The sequence below is a fragment of the Coenobita brevimanus genome, chromosome 70, assembly GCF_032717465.1.
Source record: "Coenobita brevimanus isolate Jiangsu-jjx chromosome 70, ASM3271746v2, whole genome shotgun sequence".
In the NCBI taxonomy this organism is placed as follows: Eukaryota; Metazoa; Arthropoda; class Malacostraca; order Decapoda; family Coenobitidae; genus Coenobita; species Coenobita brevimanus.
Window position 1 is genome coordinate 53,075,866 of NC_137023.1, and position 22,243 is coordinate 53,098,108.

Sequence of the window (22,243 nt, forward strand, 5' to 3'; positions counted from 1 at the left end):
TAAGACATAATTGTGGTTCATGAATGAGGGGGTAATGGCGCAAAAAACACTGATTTAAGACTTCCAGACAACTTAAATTAACCAAAAGCGACTTTAAGCAAAGGAGGGTTAATTCATCAGCAACTTATCAAACAAGTTACGGTGAAACAACTTTAAGTAAGGACTAACTGCAATTACATAATACTACATAATGTTTGTCAGCCTATCTACATATTATATTAGCAGAAGCACAGTACCCTAATCTTAAGACAGTGACACACTCTACCAATACTGCATTTTGAAATCAGTCATAATACCCCAGTATGGTATCACCTTTGGCATCATTTGATCTGCTTAGTGCTATTACAGTTCCATAACTAGATCCACATTTCCCACAATTCAACTTACATATCTGCCATATTTCATTAAGTTCTTAATCCACTTCACAGTAATACTGTGTTCTGTACCATGTAAACAATGGCTTTTGTTAAAAAAAATAAACAAAACCATTCTCAAGGCAATAGGGATGATTACTTATGTCTGTAATGAACCTCATCATTATCAGATAAAAAACCCTATTCCCTATCCCTTCCTGGAAACCCTGACAGGGAATTACCATGTCAAAACCTATACTCACCTCCTACGTACTTTGTACTTACTGTACATGTTTCTCCCACTTTCTCAGTCACACGTTCCTCTAACTTCACTCCCATCACGTACTGCTCCACTCTGTTAATATACTACATACAATTTCCTTTAGCAGCTTTAACATCAGTTTCACTTTCAGCAACACTCTTTTTGTACCCCCATCTAACTGCACGCCTTTGAAAAATGTCCACTCCATCCCAAATTACATCTAAATTAAATCTCTTTACTCATTTCATATTACTACATCTAACACCTCTTTTTGCACGAAGCTCATTTAAAGTATCTGCCCACCTTAGACTTACAATGGCTCATGGGGTAATTTCAACAGCCCTACCATCTTGTTATTCACTATCCAGGTGTCACTTCCACATGTGTATGGAGGAACACTTTCTTGCAATGTCCTCTTCCCTTTCAAATTAAACATCCTGAATATCAGAATACAGCCAGTTTGCAATCATTCTGCTCCCTAGAAATCTTTTTTCTTTAATCTCATACTCCAAAACAAAGTAAAGAAAGGACACTAGAGGGAAACAGATCTCCTTCCCAAAAAGAACATAACAGCATTTAGCTATTATTTCTGCTCCTCTCAAGTTTCAGTGATTCAGAACCAAAGACATCCATTTATTCATAATACACCATGGAAAATATGATAACTATGGGAAAATTAAAAAGAAATTTTACTGCTTTCTGAATTGCATCTACACCTGGAGTATGTAAATTTAAAAGCATGCTCTGGTTTCATTTAATGAAGCTATGGGCTAAAAACAAATTTTTAAAGGTCATTATGGTCTCATATACCATATAAAATACAACCTGGGGTAGATGGCCAGACAGCAAAGACAAAGATATTGGATTAATAAGAAATGTCATAGGTAAGTAAATTGAAATTATCTTCATGAGAGAGAGAGAGAGAGAGAGAGAGTACACCCTGACGTTAAGATGGTGTGCCATGTATAAATTGTATTGTAACACCTGGCAAGCACATGCCTGTCATGGTCGGGCAGCTCTATTGTATGGTACATGTTCAAGCCATGTTTTATGTGTTCAGACAAGCAACTCATCAACAGGACCAAGGAAAATCATTTTGGTGACCTGACCTCATTCAATGCTTAATACATATGTATAAGTGTGGAAAGGGTTTTGGGGTGTAGGCAGAGAAGTGCAGGTGGAAACTTTGTTTTAAAAGCTGTGTGTCCGTATGACAAAATCTGTATATAATACAGGACATTTTAATAAACTGCAAAATGTTAGAAAATGTGAAAGGGTCTACTACTGAACCCTCTTAATTGTCCACCTGAGTGGAACTTGACTAAGAAGAAATGGGAGATGCACAAGATGTAATATGTTGGCATGCATTATGGGAAAGATCTAGTTTGAGTTGACTCATATATGGAACAAATCAAGCAAGAGCCGAAAATGTTGATGGAAGATGAAGCAATAGTGTGTGGAGAACAACACAATGTAACAGAAAGTTGGAGTACAATACTTCACTGAACAGACTGGGAAGGACATGAACAGTTTGCAAAGATGTCTGTAAATGTTTCTGTCATGCATATTTTATGCAATCAAGATCCTATGAAGAAACAATATCTCTGCAAAAATTATATATAAAATATTTAACAGCAGATAGTACCTTCATAAAAAAAAAAAATAAATAAAAATAAATAAGTATGACAGAGTTCTATACTACAAATTACACTCTTGATCTAGGCAGGTTTGGATGGACTGATGGGTGGTTTGGCCCAGTGACCAGAGCAGATACAGTTTGATGCCCAGTGGTGATCCCATACACTCTCGGAGTCTCCCCACCAGCTGGCCCTCACGCTACAGCATCTTTTGGAAAAAGAGGACACTGATAGCTTGCAAAACCAGAATATTGTTCAGCCTTTACAATATAATGCCCACTTTTAATATCATATTATATTTTTGCAATACAACTGTACTCAGCTTAGTACAGATCTCTGCCACAGAGCTAAAAAGTAGTTCCAGCAACTCTATCCCTATAAAGATGATTACAGTCAGCCCTCTTTATTTGCAGCTTCAATTATTTGTGGGTTAGAAAACTATCTCAAACACACTGGGTTAAGATGTACAGTAGTTTAGGATGACTGGACAATCCATGATACAGTGGAGTCTCTTTTATCCGAAATTCTTTTAACCGTAATATGCCATTAGGTGTAAGTTTTACTAAAACATTCTCATTTCGATTAACCACAAAAATCTGAAATCTACCCGAAAATTCAAACACGGTGGGCTTGTTTCACACCACTAGCACTAGTTTACGGTTGCTCCGCTAATCACTACAGCAAGCGTTGGTTGCGCCAGTGAATTACGTAAATGTTTTGGTGAAGGTTTATTTAAGTTTATTTGAGTGAAGAGTTAATTAAGTTGACAGTTTCTAATATGGTTACAAAAGTGCAGTTACATACGTAGGTGTATATACTACAGTGTATTAAGTGTTTTGGTGATGGTTGAGTGGCTTTTGGGGTGCTGGTGGTGGTGGTGGGTTAGACGTTGCCAGAAATGGATGATGGGTGAGTACAATACTGTTCCCTTGTATCCTATATATTATTACAGTATCTTTTATCTGAAAAAATCGATTAAATGAAACTTTGAGAGTCCCATGATTTTCGGATAAAAGAGACTCCACTGTACTAAATATTCTCAAAATACACTTGAAACAAGAAGATTATAATACCAGATGATTTTGGGGGGCAATGCAAATGGTTTTCATGCAACTATAATTTCATCACAACCGCAGGGGTCATTCTGAGGGGCAAAAATTATATGTGGCTTTCTTAACTTGGGTAGATGTTCTCTTACCCCTGTGAGTATGGAGGGATGACTATTTTTTTACAATTCTGCAAATAAGGCAATTACATTGTTTATGAAAGAGTATATGGATTCAAGGGAATAAATGGGTTAATGTTAAATATTAATTTTTATTCCCTACTTGTTTTACTGCAACCAAAAGGGGAAGATGACAACTCTTTGAATTAACCCTTACACTGCTGTATTCTCCACTACATTCAACCTCAAAGTAACATTTTCCTGAAAATTTTTCTTTCTTTAAGGTATTGCCATGAAATAATAGTCTCTGAACCATGTAATATAGAGCAAGAAATTGTATTCTCATTTTCAACCTGAATATACAGCAATTTTTTTTTTTTTCTTTTTTTCTTCAGGAAAATCTGTTTTACATACTGGAATACCCTGCTGAACATGTACGATACATGGGCTACATGGAATTCACTTGGTCAAAATCAGCTTCCTTATACTACAATCAGTAATACTTCTTTAGTTCTGAGAAGTATAAGGCAGTTTCTCATTTAAATTTTAAGCACTGTTAAGTGAGAGTATTTCTTTCCTTTCCTTACACTATGTAGAAAACATAGTTCCTTTACTGGCTATTCTGTTATCAAAAGAGATGGTCCTATTATAAGGCTATAAGTAACTCTTGAAACTCCTTCATTTAAGAAAAATACGGTTTTGGATTTGCAGAAGTCTTGTTATGTGTACTCAGTGTCTCCATAAAGTATAAAGCAAACATGAAAATATGTCACCTGGTGCATATAAACCTGGGCTCCTGTGCTGCAAGGTAGTGGTAGTGAAGCGGATCTAGCGTGGGAACAGGGGGTAGAGCACCTTCTAGTATTCGTGGCTGAACTCCACCATTGTTTACACTGGGTATATCACTCTGACCAAACTCATACTGGAAAGCATGAAAACAATATAAATGTACTGTACTGTACTTCTTAACATGTACTGACATGCAAGAGGTGAAAAAAAAAAAAAAAAAAAAAAAAAAAAAGATACTGCTTCTAAAAAATGAGGGTAATTGTTACAGCTGTACAAAAAGGTAATATAATCCATCCTACTAGCTACCAGGAGTCACCAGACACCATTAAATTACAAGTCAAAGTACAATCTGCTGCACATGATGCATCAGCAGAAGTGTCACAGTCTGAATATCATTATTATCATTCATACTTCATTTACCACCTAGGGATGGGGTGAGGTAGGGTCCATAGTAAGAAAAATCTCACAAAAGTATCAACAGTCTGCCCAATTAAATGGGCCACACACTCATACACTCACCATTCAAACCCCCCAGAACCCCGACTCAACCTGACAGACATAAAGATCCATACTTGCACCCTTCTTATTGCCTATCAGCAACAGTTGGTCACACATCCACACTCACACCCTTCTTATTATCTATCAGCAACACCTAGTCAAACATCCTACTAACACCCTTCTCATCTATCAGTTATAGTTAACCTGATAACTCTCTCTCTCTCTCTCACACACAAACACACACACACACACACACTGCCTGCTGGCTCAGTGGTAGCATTCTTGCCTGCCATTTGGTAGACGTAAGTTCGTGCCACGCTCAGGTTGCATAAAGTTTCACTGATGAAGTGGGTGGTTACTGTACCCCTCGAGCAAGGGGACGGGTGTGTGCGTGTGTGAAGGTCACAGCCTTGCCCTTAGATCGCATGATAAGAGCTCTCAGCTCCCTTCCGGGAGGGTAAAACCTGATGATCGCAACCATCAAGTGATCCTGACCGACCCGGTGAATTACACAAAACTGTTCTACATTCTTAGGAAAACCTCTTCCAAACAGTTCAATCCACTGTCAATTCCCTAGCCTTATCAACCTCTGCACCTCACTTATTCACAGCCACATTTACCATACCTACCTACCTTTTTCTTGGCCTACCATGCCTCCTTCCATCTTTGAACTTGCTCAAATACACCTTTTTCACCAACCTATTCACACCCATTTTTTTCTACATCCTCATACTATCTAAGAACATTCTATTGATTCTGGTGTTCACTTCCACTTCATTTACCTGACTTGGAACCCTATGACTTGTGATTGGTCTGTAGCAAAAACTGGGACATCAAAACAACAATCTTCTTGAAGTAGGACTTTTGGTAATGTTTCTGGTAGAGACAGGAATGGCAGAACATTTATGTATGTAGGAGAGGGGAGTAGGGTGTACTGTATACTACTGTACTTTGACAGGAAATAAAGATGTAAGGATCTAATGTTCAGTTTACTGATACCTATATTATAATGATCCAGCTTCTGAATTTTCTGTATGTTTTTTACCGTAACACAACAAAAACCGGAGCATGTAGCAACTTTTGTTAGAGCACGGTACCATTACTGGATTTTAGGGTGAGTTTTTTTACACTGCAAACAGTGTCAAGGTAACAACATTCTCTCACACAGAATCATGCAAAACAATGTAGGAAATCTTCAATAAATGTCATTTAATGTTTCTTCTGTCCAAATCTGCTATCCCAATATCGAGGGTAAATATCGGCATCATAAAAAATGCAAATATCGGCGATACATCGGTTCGGCGAATCATATCAGTAACAGCATTACATCAATGATCTATATTTCTTGTAGAGTTGGGACAGTACTTCTTTAACTTGTCCACATCTGTCCCTGTAAGTGCCCTGACGTGTTGAGTCTGGGGGTGCAATGCCTCCTGATGTCTAGTATGTGCTCCTTGAAAGTGAGTCCAGTGTCAAACATCACTCCATGAACCTTAGTGGAGGCTGTGCGTGGCACAAGAGTACTGTTAAGAGTGATGTCAAGGGAGTACCTGCAGCTACCCATGCTTGCTGCTGGTGATGAGTGTGGTGGTAGATCTGACTGATGTGATCATTAGGCTGGCGTCCTCAACCCATGCCTGAAGTGCGTTGAGGAAATCTTGTTGCAGTGTGCAGGTCGTGCCCTTGCGTGGTGTTAGGATGTCATATGAGGCAGTGTATATGGACAGCTGAGACGCAAGTGTCATGAATGTATAGGCCGAAATGTGAGAGTTAAAAAATGGCGCCCTGTGGAACTCTGTAATTGTATCATTATATAACCTGTCCTGTATTCTATAATTCACTGACCTTTCTGATCAATCCTAGAAAATCTTATCAATAGAATTATTAATTAGTAATGGTAAATATTACAGCTACAGTATATGAAAAATACAATCTCATATAGAGACCAATGAACTTTTCCCTATAATAGCATGCAACTAACTAGGTAGAGTCACCTCCCAGTTCCATGTTTACAGGCAGGCTTCAAGTCTTGAGTAATAAGGCCTTGCTGTGTTTGTGTATATTCCAATGAACAGAACCCTTCATAGGAGACAAGCTATAGCATAAAGGTAACTAAGAAATTACTGACTAAAGTTTTTAGTTTAAATATACTGCTTAAAACTTAAAGTCCACCTGTAAATACACAACTGTGGGGAACTACATACTGGTACAGCCATACAAACTTGGAGTGGTGTGGGTGGTGAGGATGCGGTGAGATCAGCTAAGACACCACGAGAGGGTACATGAAGAGGTAACTCCCGGCACACCACCTGTGTTTCCAGAAGCACACACTCATCTGAAGAACAAAGTAAAGAGATTATTTGTTCCTGTTATTCCTTGTTTTATAATCAAACATCTCATTTTTACGCAAATTTTACATGCAACCAGAGACGTGTTTCTATTTTGTATTCATCATTACTACTTATTACTGACCAGAGAAAATAAGGACCCAAAATTTATGCATATACTGTATACATAACCTCAAATGTGCACTTTCAAACATAGTACTGATTTTTGGAATATACAAAAATTATTGATTATAGATGTCAGAGCTATATATGGCATAGCCTATTTCAATATTAGCTGTATGTACTTCTGTTATTCTTATGAAATATTTATTCACATAACATAAAGAAAAAACTTACACTTGAAATTATCATCTTATTCTCTGGGATAAATATGCAGACATGGTGATCACTGCTGTGTAGTCATGTATCCACTCTTGCAAGTGCTGAATATTATATATACAATACAATTACAATGACATAAATTTTGCAGTCAAAGTAAATGCTTCCTCAGATTATGCTGGCTCAAATTCCATGTTAATACTGCTTTACAAATAAAAAAGTTCATTATGTACAGGCCTTATAAACTGCTTTCATATTTTTTAAAACACTATCACTTATCCTTTGCAGAATCATGGTCCTCCACTTCCCCTGTGTGTTCCACAATGACATCTTCTTGAGTGGCTGCACTTTCAGGGTTTACAAAAAGGAACACCACATTGCTTTCAGGCCTCTTTGCTTCAGCGGACTTGGGAGTTGGCATGCTGCACTCATAGTAATCACTAGCCCGTGAGGTGTCTATGGTAGGACGAGCCTTCTGACGCATCTGGGGTGCTTCATTGTCCATATTCTCAAGCTTCTCTGGGCTCTCAGCTGCTGTTTCTGCTTCTTCAATTTTTCCCTGGGTTGCTTCTAAAAGTTTCTTGGTTTTCTTCTCAGGTCTAAGAAGGGGTTCATCAACTTCTGAGCCACTCGAGTCATCTGATGATGAAGATAAGCCCCGTTTGTCTGAGCTTTCCTTTAAAAGTTTCTCTTTCTCTTCATCTTCCATAGCTTTATCGGCATTAGCTGCGTCAGCCAATTCATTCTCTCCAGTTTTTTCATCTTCCTCAGCATGAACTTCACAATCTACTTTTTTCTTCCGTTCCTCAGAATCAAGAGTATCAATACATTCACTTAGGAACTCACCAGACTGGGTTAGTTTCTTCTTCTCAAGAGATGAACTGGACCCCTGAAGGCTCTCTCTAGACCTCTCCAAACTCTCCTTTTCTACTTTTTCCTCACAAATTTCCTTCTCTATGCTTGCACTTGAATTCTTGGACTTTAGGCTATCTCTTTTTCCATCATGACTTTCTTCCACATGTAGAAATGGCTGCATTACCTCTGGTTTGGTGGGATACTCTGGGGTTCCAGATGTCTCCATCCTGAAGGATTGGCGGCTCTTCTTTTCATCCCAGAAGCATGGCAAAATCACACCACATAGTAAAACCCACAAAAGAGCTACAACCAGCCAGTAATAGTGGTACCATCCTTCTTGGTGAGCTTGATGACTACCATAGGTGCTTGGTACCCATCCTGGTAGTAGGACAAAGACATACAAGGCAAAAAATGACAACACAAACATTGGATACACCAGAACAAGAAGGAAAACCACCAAGAGACGTACATCATCCCTTGTCCACTTGGTTGGACTAATCACTTGTTTAGTCATGGTGAAGCCAAATATCAAATGAAGCAAATGCACTACAGGATCAAATCTGTTTACAGTACAGTGTAAAAACAAATACTAGTTAATGTGGAGACCACTGGTTTCTGTTCTTAAACAATTTTCACATTTACTGTTTCCTAAATAATTGTGCCAAAGTGTCATGACCTATTATATCACATAACACTGAAATACCTCATTAAGTTTGCATACTTATTTGAATTCACAAAGTTAAAAGAACTGCAAGTTTGCACACTTCAACAGTGACAACCTAAATCAACAGAAAGCTGGACTACACTGGTGGTGCATCCTGTCAACGCTTCTGATAGTGGCAGGCCAACGGCTTATTAGAAACAGGATGTGACTGAGATAATAAACTGGGTATCCACAAGAGGGGGCTTATAATAATGTCGAATGAAGCCTTTACAATAAAATGACAACTCTAGAATCAATTTCAAGAAATAATATACGATCTCTATCTATCTGTTGCCATACAACATAATTCTGTGAGGGGTGGCTGTTTGACTTTGAGTTAGCTGTTTTAGGGGGAGGGGCATGCATGAACACCTAGAATATAAACTAATATACAGTATACCAATACAGTGATGGTAATACATGGACTTACTTGGTAACTTACAGAAAAGTAAAATTCAAATCAATTACTGGCAAGTTTTAAAGTACTATATGCCCAGATCTGCAGTGAAAGTGGCCTAATGTATTCTCAGTTGTCAGATAATATTGGTTTACATTTGCATCACTGTCTTATTACCAGGAACAAGCTGCATACTATTAATAAAGATAAACTCTACTGGCACTTAAGTTTTTGTAGGATATCTTCATCCACTCCACTGTTCTTCAGGATGTCAGAAATGGCAACAAATTTCTGGTAAAGATAGGCTTGCTGTTCTGATGATGATTTTTTTATTAGCTGTTCCTGGGGATGGGGATGATTCTTAGATCTTAACACAACTTCAGTGTCTGATGTGTTACTTCTGACAGAAGAAGCAGAGTCATTTCTCTCCAGCTTTTTTGCTGAAGATTTCCACCCTGCATTACGATACTGCACTGACCCTTTGCGGTTGAACTTGCTCTGGATGTAAGATGCAGGGAGTTCTCCTTTATGTTCTGTCAGTGCACCTTCCTCTGGGTGGGATGTATTTGACCTTCTGCTACCAGTACTGCTCAAGGAAGTTCTATCTGACAGTGATGTATTTGACTTTCTGCTACCTGTACTGCTCACAGAAGCTCTCTTCAGATTGTCAGCACGTTGGTAACTTTCACCAGTTGATTCAGCCATAATAAGTTAAATTAATTTTCTATACTGAAAGATCTTTACCACACTTAATGCTATGAAAGATGATACATGCATTAACTTTTCTTCTCTTCAACAACAAAAGCCCCCTCTCCTTCCTCCTCCTCTTCAATACTGCTCCAACGTTTCTTGCTGTCTTCAAGGGTATAAGACTCAAGACTTGTGGCAGAATCCAGTCTTACTAGCGTCAGATACTTATCAAATGATTTGAATGGAGGAAGGCCTTGAAATGAATCTTGCTTGGATAACTGAGTCTCTAACTGTGGACTTTTTACATCTTCCTCAGCAAAGACACGCTCCTGGAATTCTGATGATCCACTTGCTGGCTCTATAATTTCCAAGTCACTGCTTTCCAAACCCATGCATGCAGGATCCTGAGATACGACTTCTGAGGATTCAACATCATCAAAAGATGGGAGGAAATCTTCCTTGTTTAAAGCAGAATTATCAAGTCCAATATTATCAAAGTGGTAGCCGTCTTCATCTACTGAACTTAGCAGATGAGTACGGCTTAGAGTGCCATAGTTCTGAGGCTGAGTCACTTGACAGATTTTTTCATCACCATTTCCTTTCAGTATTTGATAAGGATCAGTAGTACTACCTCCTTCACTTATGCTTTTCCCTGGAAACTGAGCTGTAACAGGTATAGTTTTCACTGGAGGGTTAGGGAGGGATGTTACCAAGGTGCTGTGTTTTTTCTTCTCTGCACTGAAGCCATTGGCAGAGTGGTCACCACGGGGCTCCTTATCAGCAGGCCAATCCCTGTGTTGACTATGTTTGGTCAGATGACAGTCACCCTTTCCTGTCACTTCTCCAGGGCATCCACTGACCACAAAACTTTTTGTCTGCTTAGCCCACCGGCACACCACTAACACAATCACAATCAATATGATGATGAGCCCACAAGCAAACACAATTCCAAGGACATAGAGCAAATAGCTGCTTGGAGGTGCAGACACCTGGTTATGACTCTCACTCTTTGAGCCATCATCAGTTTCACCCACTGAAGGCCCATCATCACCTGAATTAGGCAATATCATAATGAGTATCACCAGCACACATGTTGCCAAGAGAAGCGGGATGATAACTGACAGAATTAATATGGCACTGATGACTTTCTGTGACATTATTTGATGAATATTCTTCATCAAATTCAAAGTGTTACAACAGTTGGAAACTCATAAGACACTATTTCTGATGACAGGATGCAGACAGTTCTGTCATTTTCCCAGTTTTTTCTCCACATTACATGACATTCTACTGTAGGAACAAAACAGCTCTAAAGACCATCAATAGTGTAATGAATTATCAATTTCAGGCATTAATATCACCCATACCTACAAGGAGGTAGTTCAGGAAGTAAATATTTGAATGCTGATACATAATACCGAGAACCGTCAACTCTCACCACAGGATGCAGCTTGTATCACAAAGATAAGCAGGTGTGTGCTGGGCTTTCCAAGTACATCCTATACTCTCACTACACTCTGACTCTAACTTAACTATGTAAAGCAAATTTGGAAGAACATAATCTTTTTCATTTGTTGCACTGTTAATATTTACCATGACATTATACAGTAATTCATGACACATACATCACACAGCTATACAAGTAGCTACCACTGGAGGTACTTGTACATTTTACAGTGCAAAGGCAATTATCATCATCATCATCATCATCATCGTGACCTTTTTCCTATCTATGGATGGGGATGAGGCTGGGTGCTGAAAGCAAGTGAAGAGAAAAACACTACTGAGGAAGAAATAATCAACAGCAAGTCCACTGAATGCAATGAACCAAAAGGCTAATAGAACAAAAAATTTAAAATTTATAGAATTATGGAGACATACTAACTGGGAGAGCACCTTGTCTGAAATAAGCAAAAGTCTGATATCAAAGAGGCTGATCTGTATCACAAATAACCTACAGACAATTATCTTCCACTGGAGCCACTTTAAATGCTATACAGTACATACTGCACATACATACATACACACACATATAAATATATACATATATATATATATATATATATATATATATATATATATATATATATATATAAATATAAATATATATATATATATGTATATCTATCTATCTATCTATCTATCTATATATATATATATACAGTACACACACTCAATCCTTGTAAATCGCGTGTTCATAAATCACAGATTCGTATATCACAGCTAAGTGGCCGTCAGACTGCCGCCAACCTTAAATCACTGTTAAGTCACGAAAATCGCGGACCTAGGCACTCAAGTGGGCCTTTTCCGAGAAGAACCATAAACCGCGGCATTCAAACTGAAAATCGTGACCCAACAACCAATCACCATGCGTCCCTGGTGGCAAGTGTGCATACTAATGCCACCACATTGTTGTTGTTCTTGTACCACCAGTCCACACACTACAGACCGTCGCCGTGGAGTACGAGATCTAACTGCCTTTTTTGTGCAACTTCCCCCCGCCTCCTACCTGCCATGGCCCCTTCCGACCCCCTGATGAAGCACTCTAAGCAGTATGGCATCAAGAAGCTGCCGCCGTTGTCGTACAGCCAACGTTTGGAGCTCATTCGTCGTGTTGAGAAGAGAGAGAAGTTTTCAAAGCTAGCGAAAGAGTTTGGGAAGAACGAGTGCTGAGAGGTTCTAAGTTCTTCCCAACACCACCCCACTCCATTCATTTACGCAATTTCGTCATAGGATTAAGGTGAGATCCCGTAACACTGCTTATTTCTATTTAATACATGCACTGAATATTCCTAAATTTGTATGTTTGTGTTTGATGGTGTCTAGATCGGCGTAGGTAGGATGCTCTGGGGGCACGTTGACCGTAGTCCAGACCCAAATTAATTTTTCACATAAGAGTTATTATTTATAAGTCATGGAATTCGTAAATCATGGCAGTGGTCCGGACCCAAATTGCTGCGTCCCAGTCCCAGCGCTTCCTCCACTTCTGGAACGTTCCCTGGAAGTCCTTTTTGATGAGCGTCAAGCACTGCTGGCTATTCCTTCTGGATGTCCTCAGTGGTATCAAAACAATGCCCTTTCAGCTTGACCTTCATTTTTGGGAACAGAAAGAAGTCACAGGGGGCCAAATCTGACGAGTATGAATGATAGACATGTTGTTCTTGGTCAAAAACTGCTGGGTGTTCAGTGACATGTGAGCCAGGGCATTGTCATGGTGAAGCAGCCAGTTGTTGTCTCACCAAAGGTCAGGGCATCGCCTTCTCACATCTTTGAGCAGTCACTGCAAAACATCACAGTAGAAGCTGGAGTTAACAGTTTGGCCAGCTGGGATGAATTCTTTGTGCACAATCCCCTTGATATCAGAGAAAACGATCAGCATGCTCTTGACACTATTCTTCACCTTTCTGACCTTTTTGAGTCTTGGTGAGGCTGTCTGACCAAGGGATTGTTCACCAATAACTTGTTGAATCGTTGCCAGGGTCTCTGTTGCATTTTTCCCATGATTTGCAAAAAGGCTGATGCAACTTCACTGTTCCTTTTTTATACCCATCTCAAAAAGTGCCAGATGACACGTTCACAACAGCAAACACACAAACGTCACTAATCCCCACATCCACCTAGCTCTGCGCCGTGTGGCACACTGTCTCACAATGCATGTTAGTACTGCCATCTAAAGACACACTGCGCTACTACAACGTATTTAGGAGTCGCGATCCCAGTCCAGAAAATTTTGGATAGCACCCTGTAAATGGCGTGGAGGAGTTTTTTTTTATTTGGTGGACACGTGCTTGAGGTTGGAATGGACCTAGTTCTGTGGCTAGTGGCTGGAGGAAGTTCAGCGAGCTTCTCCCCCCCCCCCCACAAGGGCTAGGGTGTTGTCCCTGGGTAGAGGACTTAGGTTTGGAGAGTGTAGCAGTTTATGAGCGGATGCCCTTCCTGATGTCTACCAATGATCTATGGGTGGACTCGAACCTCCGACCCTTCAGCCAGAGCGGAGCGCTCTAACCCACTGAGCCACAGCTGCCACACCACAAGGTGACGGGAGAGCACTACCTCTCCCAACACGGCAGCTACCTGGGCAGGGTGCGAACTCTCGACCCTTCAGTCATGAGTCAGGTATTCTACCAATGAACTACCTTGCCCCCATTATATACAATATACCTGTATCTATAGTACAATATACAGTGCACCCTCACACAAAATGAGTTTATGGGTGGCAGAAACCCTCGCATTCTACGATCTCGCATTGTGTGAACCAAAGAACCTACGGAAAAAATGGTATGTGGTGAACAGCCCATCTGGGGCTTGGTCGTCTAGTCCTCTTCCAGCCTACTCTACACTGCTAATACTTTGTCTAATAGTACTTCTGGTTGGACCAACAAATAAAACAACAAATAGAACACCATGTACCTTTATTTAGGTGACTTCTGGGCTTGTTAAGAGGGGGAAGAGGTGGATCTCCTTTCCCTTCCTGCTTCATTTTAATAACCTTACTCTTCAACTCCAATGAGATCCTCTTGCTCTTAGAATTCTTTGGTGGGGCCATGATGTTCAGGTGGGTACTGCTATGATGCTAAAATGGACCACAGGATGCAAGGTAGAACACGTGTTCTCGTGCCAATAAGGAGGAGAAGTGTCTGTTTACCCAGGAAAGTCAGTAGATGGCATGCAGATAGCTGGCCAGCCACCAGCCTTCGTGTGACTGACTTGCATTGTCCAGGCTGACACTCATTGTAATAGCGGGAAGTCCATTTTTGCCTTGGAATCATACAGCTGATTTACATGTTGGGAAGTTTGATTAACAGATTTTGCATTCAATAAAAATAAGCGTCTTCTGGGTTGACCTTACACTGTAGGTGATTCACACCATGTGAGTTCGCATTGTGTGGGGATGCACTGTAGCTACAGTATACTGTGAATATGTTACAGTGGTTGCTTAATGTCCAGATCACTTAATGTCCTATTTTTCAGAACATATCACGGACACTAAGTGGCGCGTGGCTGTAGATGGATGTGTAGTGCATCCTTGAATGCGAGGCCTGGGGTGGATAGAATTGCAACTCAAGAGCTGAGAGGAAGGATAGGACTTGAATGTATTGGGGCTACGATGAGGAAGGGTAGTAGTAGTAGTAGTTGTTCCCTTGGCTGTCTGGCTGAACAGCCCCGAGTCCCTAAGGAAGGCCATGGCCGAGACCAGGCTGTCCCAGAGCTCTCAAGGAGTGTATGTTGCGTTGTTGGCATAGGTGATTGTGTGCAATGCAGTCTCCCATAATGTGCTTAATAGTATGGGGTGCTGTGTTACATCCTGGACAGGCAACAGCGATGGAGTCATCCAGCCTCTTCTGGTAACTTAGGAGGGCTGGATGATGCCCACATCTCAGTATGAATATGCTTCTGGAAGCTGGTCTGAGGCAGGCGAGGGGGGAGAGATGACAGTATTTGTGTATGATATCGTGTGCTGGGTATTGTTTTGATGTTTCTTGGTGTGTGTGGATGTGTTGCCATGTAGTGTAGTGGATGTTGTGGGTTTGTGGAGGTTGCAGCAAGAATTTGGGTGCCTCTCATGTTTAGGTGATCCTTGACTTTGAGGATTTTGGTTTCTTGGTGCAGGTGGTCTGTGGGTGTAGTAGCTGTGCAGCCTGTGATTGTTTTTAGGGCCTTGCTCTGTATGGTCTGTAGAGTGTTGTACTGTGCTTTAGTGAGATTAGGAGCCTAAGCAGGGCTTGCATAATTCACCACTGAATGTATATATTGTTTGTATACTATGGTGGTGGTTTCTTTGTTGTGTCCAAATGTTGTATGGGCAAGTGACTTCAAGGCATTGAGTCGGTGTTATTTTATTTTTAATGTTTGTGATGTGTTGTTTAAATGACACTGATGTACTCTATGTTACACCATGGATTGTGTGTGTGTGTGTGTGTGTGTGTGTGTGTGTGTGTGTGTGTGTGTGTGTGTGTGTGTGTGTGTGTGTGTGGTAAGAGAGTGTTGTTTATGGTGAGGTGTTGAATATGACTGTGCTCTGCTGTCCAGTTTGTGAGAAGGGTCACTGTAGATTTGGCTGGGGCTATTTTCAGCCTGTTTGTGGTGAACCATTCATTTAGTGTGTTGAGGTAAGGCTGGAGGATTTGAGCAGCTGTGTTTGCACTTTGGTGTGTACATGTAAGTGCTATATCATCTGCACAGGAAGCTATGTGTATTTGTGGTGTGTGGAGTGTGGGTATGTTGTGAATATATAGGTTAAAGAGTGTAGGGAAAAAAAAAAAGATCCTTAGGGGACGCCATTTGTGAAGTTTCTGATGTTCGAAGACTGACCGACGAATGTTACATGTGCACATCTGCCTCCTAAGTAGTTTGCCGGCCATCTTTTTGTGTTACTGTGTATGTTTGTGTTGAACATTTTGTTTGTGAAGTTGTGGCGGGGGATGGCAACAAAAGCTCTGCTTTTCTCACATCCAAATCCCTCATCAGCTGCAGCACCTCATTCACGTCAACTGTAATTTCTGCCATTCCTGTCATCCTGGGTTCCATATCAGGTTCCCTAAATTCCTCTTCCAACACATAGACTGACTGCAGCTTGTTCCTTATTTCACATAATTCTTCTTCTCTTTCGTAAGTTTCATCTCCAGCCCTCAATCGTATTATACTGTCCTTAACTCTCATTTTACTGTTTACAAACCTATAAAATAGTTTCATTTTTATTTTTTACATTTAGTTACAATACCTTTTTCGTATTTCCTTTCTTCTTCTCTCCGCACCCTTACATATTCATTTCTTACTTGGTTGTACTCCTCCCAAGCCCTTTTACTATACCTTCTTCTCACTTTATTCCATGCTCTTTTTCTTGCCTCATGTGCCATTCTACATTTGTTGTTCAACCATTCTTTCTTCCTTTCCATAGCTGCGGAAAATTTGGGGGCATATTTACTAACTCCTGTTTTATACACTTCTATCAAAAACTCATATTTCTCATCAACATTTGTGATCGTATTCCTTTTACTCCAGACTACATTTTGGGAAAAGTTCCTCAGGGAAGCAAAGTCTGCCTTCCCATAATTGTATCTATTTTCTCTGTGTTCTTCATCTCTTTCTCCTTCTCTTACTCCTGCCACTTGCATCTCAAGAACCAGGTGATCACTTTTACCAAAGGGGCATTGGTAGGTTATGTTTCTCACATCATTTGGGTCCTTTGTGAATACTAATTCCAGCCTTGATGGTTCGTCATCACCCCTAATTCTTGTATTTTCTTTAATTAATTGGGTTAATATGTTTTCCATCACCAATTCCATTAATTTATTACCCCCATGATTCCTCATTGCTCCCAGCATCCATACTTTCGCAGTCAATTTGCCTACAATTAAAATCTCCCATTATTATTATTCTATTTCTTCCTTCAAATACCATCTTTAGTTTAATAATGGATTCCCTTATTAACTGTTCGTAACCTTCTTCAGTCGATGCCCTGGTTTTAGGAGGCATATAAAACACTATTACACCTATTTTTTCTCCATAACTGTCCTCTATTTCAATGCCCAAAAGTTCAGCCATGGTATTTTCAATTTCTATATTTTTTGCCCTTTGGTCATTACGATTAAAATCATTATACCTCCCCCAGACTCTTGAACCTATCATTATGTTCAACTACTCTTAACTCTTCACCTACCTATTAAGCTTGAATCAGGTTCTGCAGGCAGGGTCAGGGCTAGTCTGGTGAGGAGTTTGTAAATCTGTGCCCAAACATCCACTGAATGAGTCTTGTGGAGCATCTGTGGCTGCACCAACTTGTTCTGACGATGCCACAGTCGTGCCACAAACACTAGCTCACGCAGGCTCTGCACAATCTTAGGATCCCGAGCTAACTCAAACTGTATCACAGTATTACAATGATGGTTAATAAACATTAAAGCTACTAAAGTATCTTATCAAAATATTAATGATAACAAAATGTACTACTTTAATGCATAAATGATTAATGTGGTATGGATTGCAATACCTACAACTTTCATGTCAGTACCAGTAAGTGATCATAATAAGAAACATCCCAATAACCAATCTATCCATCTATGACCAGAAGCCATGATCCCATAAGGGATGGCTGTTTGTCTTTGAGTTAGTTGTTTTACAGGAAGGGGCACTAACTCCACCAACCCACTTGTTGACACATGGGGCACACATATGGGTTACTTATATGGTTACCACCCAGCATTGCATATGGTTTCCTAGCTTACAGGAAACAATTAGGCTTGTCACGCAGTGTAAGCCACCTGCTGAGGAAAGAGGAGTCATAAAAACTGATAGGTTAGATGGGAAAAATAGGAAGAAAGGAGGGAAGACACAGAAAAAGAATAATAAAAGTGAAGGAAAAAGTAGATTGCAAAACCAATACATCACTATACTGGTTATAAAGATGAAAAGAAAGTTTACTACTCTGGTAACAAGCACTTTACAGGTACCTCACCTTACTATTCTGGGCAAGCATGAAGAGTATAAAAAGGGCAAGGTCAGTGGCAAACTGGATGAGAGGCTGGAGATTTTGGAGCTGCCCAGGGTCAACCTGACAGTCCTTTATGTTCACAGAGCTGCACAGATGGTCTACTGACTTCTCCAGGTCTAGGATCTCAAGTGATGAACGACTCTCTAGGTAGCCTGGGTGATGGAAATGTCACAATTAGATGCATAATCTTATCAGATGAAAAACTATCTTACAAAATGTAGGACATTCTATTTTTAAAAGAACAGCCCTCAAGATGTAAGATATGAATGAACAATAAAATATAAACAAATATTACACTTAGTTCTTTTTATCATGGCGAAGATGCACTTGACAGGTTGGTGATGACAAACAAATACTACACTTAGTTCTTTTTATCACGGCGAAGATGCACTTGACAGGTTGGTGATGACTGACTGAATGAAACATGTCTGAATAACTTATATACCAACCCAAATTTCTCCCTCAGATATATGGTGTCAATTAATAATACTAGTGGTAGGTGGTGGCAACCATCACCCAATCACTTGATGTAGTGCTGCTTACTTCTTCCTTAGCGTTTATTATTTTTTTTCTGTGCCTGTCCTCCTCTCTTCCTATTTCTCCCATCTTTCCTGTCACTTCTTTTCCTTCCTTTACAAGTGGCATTACACTGAGTGACAAGCCAAATGGTTTCCAGTACACCAAGAAACCATTTACAACACTGGGTGGTAACCATATAACCAAACCATACGTGCTCCCAATGTGTCAACAAGTGGGTCAGTGGAGGATTAGTGCCCCTCCCCTTAAAACAAATAACTCAAAGTCAAATGACCATCCCTTATGGGATTATGGAGTCTGCCAATAGATAGATAGATAGATTAATAATACTAACGAATAAATAGATTATGAAGTAATATTGCATTCAGCCATTCATCACCAACTTGTCAAGTGCATCTTTGCTTCGATAAAAAAAAAAAATGAGCATAGTAGGGCACCTCATCCATGTGTACATTACCCATGATTCACCTCATAAGCATGAACCTACTTTTATACCAAAATCTGCATATGACAGTACTTATAGCTCATTGAATTTCCTAGAGAAGAGGTTCATAACCAGTGCAACATCAGCAAACCAAAAACAAAACATTTCCCCAAGTTTCTTTTTGTGTTACTTTTAAACATGTCCTTAAAAAATATATACAGTACCCTCACATCCAAGACAGTAATATTGTTGCCTGAGGGTCCCATCTAGGATGAAAAACATCTTGGAACAACACAAGACCTTATGGAAAAAATTAACATTGTCACAAAATCATCGAAAAGTGCCCCTAAAAACATCAACCTAGACCTATTCTGGCACCAAAACAAATTTCCTCATCTTGAAAGTGTGTGTTTCTGAGCTAATCTCCAGCTTTGTAGCTCAATTATCTCCAGTTTAGTATCCTGAGGTAGATGATGGCACTTCAAGAGGTTAGCAGACAGATTCCTAGGCATGGATATGTAAGGAGAGGCAATAACCTAGGAGCAAATGTTGAGTGCAACACATGGTAAGTGTATCCACGATGCTCTGGTGAAAGACAAAACACAAGAGCAGGCCCCGGTTGCTCATTATGTGACCAGATGCCAATACAGCAATCCCTCCAATATCCAATGTAATAGAGCCAAAGGCATGTCCGGATACTGGAACTGCCAATAGATAGATAGATAGATTAATAATACTAACGAGTAAAGAGATTATGAAGTAATATTGCATTCAGCCAATCATCACCAACTTGTCAAGTGCATCTTTGCTTCGATAAAAAAAAAATGAGCATAGTAGGGCACCTCATCCATGTGTACATTACCCATGATTCACCTCATAAGCATGAACCTACTTTTATACCAAAATCTGCATATGACAGTACTTATAGCTCATTGAATTTCCTAGAGAAGAGGTTCATAACCAGTGCAACATCAGCAAACCAAAAACAAAACATTTCCCCAAGTTTCTTTTTGTGTTACTTTTAAACATGTCCTTAAAAAATATATACAGTACCCTCACATCCAAGACAGTAATATTGTTGCCCGAGGGTCCCATCTAGGATGAAAAACATCTTGGAACACAAGACCTTATGGAAAAAATTAACATTGTCACAAAATCATCGAAAAGTGCCCCTAAAAACATCAACCTAGACCTATTCTGGCACCAAAACAAATTTCCTCATCTTGAAAGTGTGTGTTTCTGAGCTAATCTCCAGCTTTGTAGCTCAATTATCTCCAGTTTAGTATCCTGAGGTAGATGATGGCACTTCAAGAGGTTAGCAGACAGATTCCTAGGCATGGATATGTAAGGAGAGGCAATAACCTAGGAGCAAATGTTGAGCGCAACACATGGTAAGTGTATCCACGATGCTCTGGTGAAAGACAAAACACAAGAGGAGGCCCCGGTTGCTCATTATGTGACCAGATGCCAATACAGCAATCCCTCCAATATCCAATGTAATAGAGCCAAAGGCATGTCCAGATACTGGAACCGAACCTCCTGGATAGGTACTTATGGACAATAACCCAGCCTAACTCTGAAAACCACCTACATAACTCCCTGCCGGACATGCATAGCACCTATTTAAGATGCTATTCACACAAAGGACAGAGAGCATGAAATAAATGAAAAGGAACCAGAGAATGAGGAATTAGAAGTGAGTATGGAAAATATTTAGCAGCGTACAGGGTACTTTCAACATGTCCGTGGCCGTTACGAAGATTAACCTGCTTCCTCTAAGGCTATGGCAGTGGTGAAAATGCTCTTGAAGCATGCACAGTAATCCAGTGTTGTGCTGCACTTAAGCCTTTGCACTGTGAATTATAATTGTTTAACACTGCACATTCTATTCTTACTTATGCCACACCAGTTGCAACTGCCAGTTTGCACCCTGCACTTAATCCTTTGCACTCTGAATTCTAATTTCTCAACACTGCACAACACTGTAAATTCCCATGTGGTCTAGTGGTGAGGTATTGCAGTTTATTCACTGTTTATTCACAAAAATGAGCATGTGCGGCAGCTACTGCGACAAGCATCTAGTCAGGATGGAAGTTACGCAGTAACTGGGGAGGGAAGGAAGCAGGGGGTCGCTGTACTAGGCGCGTAAACACAGCTGGTCAGCGCCATGCGCCAAGTTCAAAATACACTATGAGTGAATATCCTCCTCCTTTACAGCCCAGGTTTCATTACCATACAGCATTACACTCCTAACACATGCTGCATGCAAAGACCCCTTAGCATGTAGGGAGAGTCCTCTCAATGTCAGGAGAGGCAACAGCTCCCTGAACTTCTTCCAACCACTTCTCACCCTAGCAACTGAGATAGCTCCAGCACCAAGTCCAGCACACAACATGTCTCGCAAATAACAAAACTCTTCCAAACACTCAAGAGACTCGCCAGCAAGTTCAATCCTTTCCCGCCTGACAATCTCCACCTGCTCTCCCCAACACGCCACACACATAAACTCAGCATTATCTCACAGTCTGCCTCTGATACCACTACATCTCTTGTGCACCCAATTATCACAAACACTACACAAGATGGAATTACTTCCCACGCCCTTGCGGCAAACTGCACATGGCCACTCTCCCTCGTTTTTGACAGTACCGCCACCAACTCTTGATATCATCATTTTCGTTTTACCTGCATTTACCCTTTTGCCCTTATGCTCCATACCATCTCTCCACTTCCTAAATCTTTCCTCCGCCTCCCTTTCGTTCTCTGCAATCAACAC

General features: G+C 40.3%; 1 protein-coding gene across 1 annotated transcript in view; it reads right to left on the reverse strand.

Moving 5' to 3' along the window:
* Nucleotides 1-2,285: 2,285 nt before the first annotated feature.
* Nucleotides 2,286-22,243, reverse strand: part of MED16 (mediator complex subunit 16) — a 56,354-nt gene continuing 36,396 nt past the window's right edge. Inside the window, exons 13-17 of the mRNA XM_080277443.1 lie at nucleotides 18,471-18,658; nucleotides 17,676-17,877; nucleotides 6,927-7,039; nucleotides 4,191-4,339; nucleotides 2,286-2,460 (exon numbers count right to left, since the gene is read on the reverse strand). Of these exons, the coding sequence (XP_080133569.1) occupies nucleotides 2,334-2,460; nucleotides 4,191-4,339; nucleotides 6,927-7,039; nucleotides 17,676-17,877; nucleotides 18,471-18,658 (779 nt within the window). The 3' untranslated portion in view covers nucleotides 2,286-2,333. The remainder of the gene's footprint in view (nucleotides 2,461-4,190; nucleotides 4,340-6,926; nucleotides 7,040-17,675; nucleotides 17,878-18,470; nucleotides 18,659-22,243) is intronic.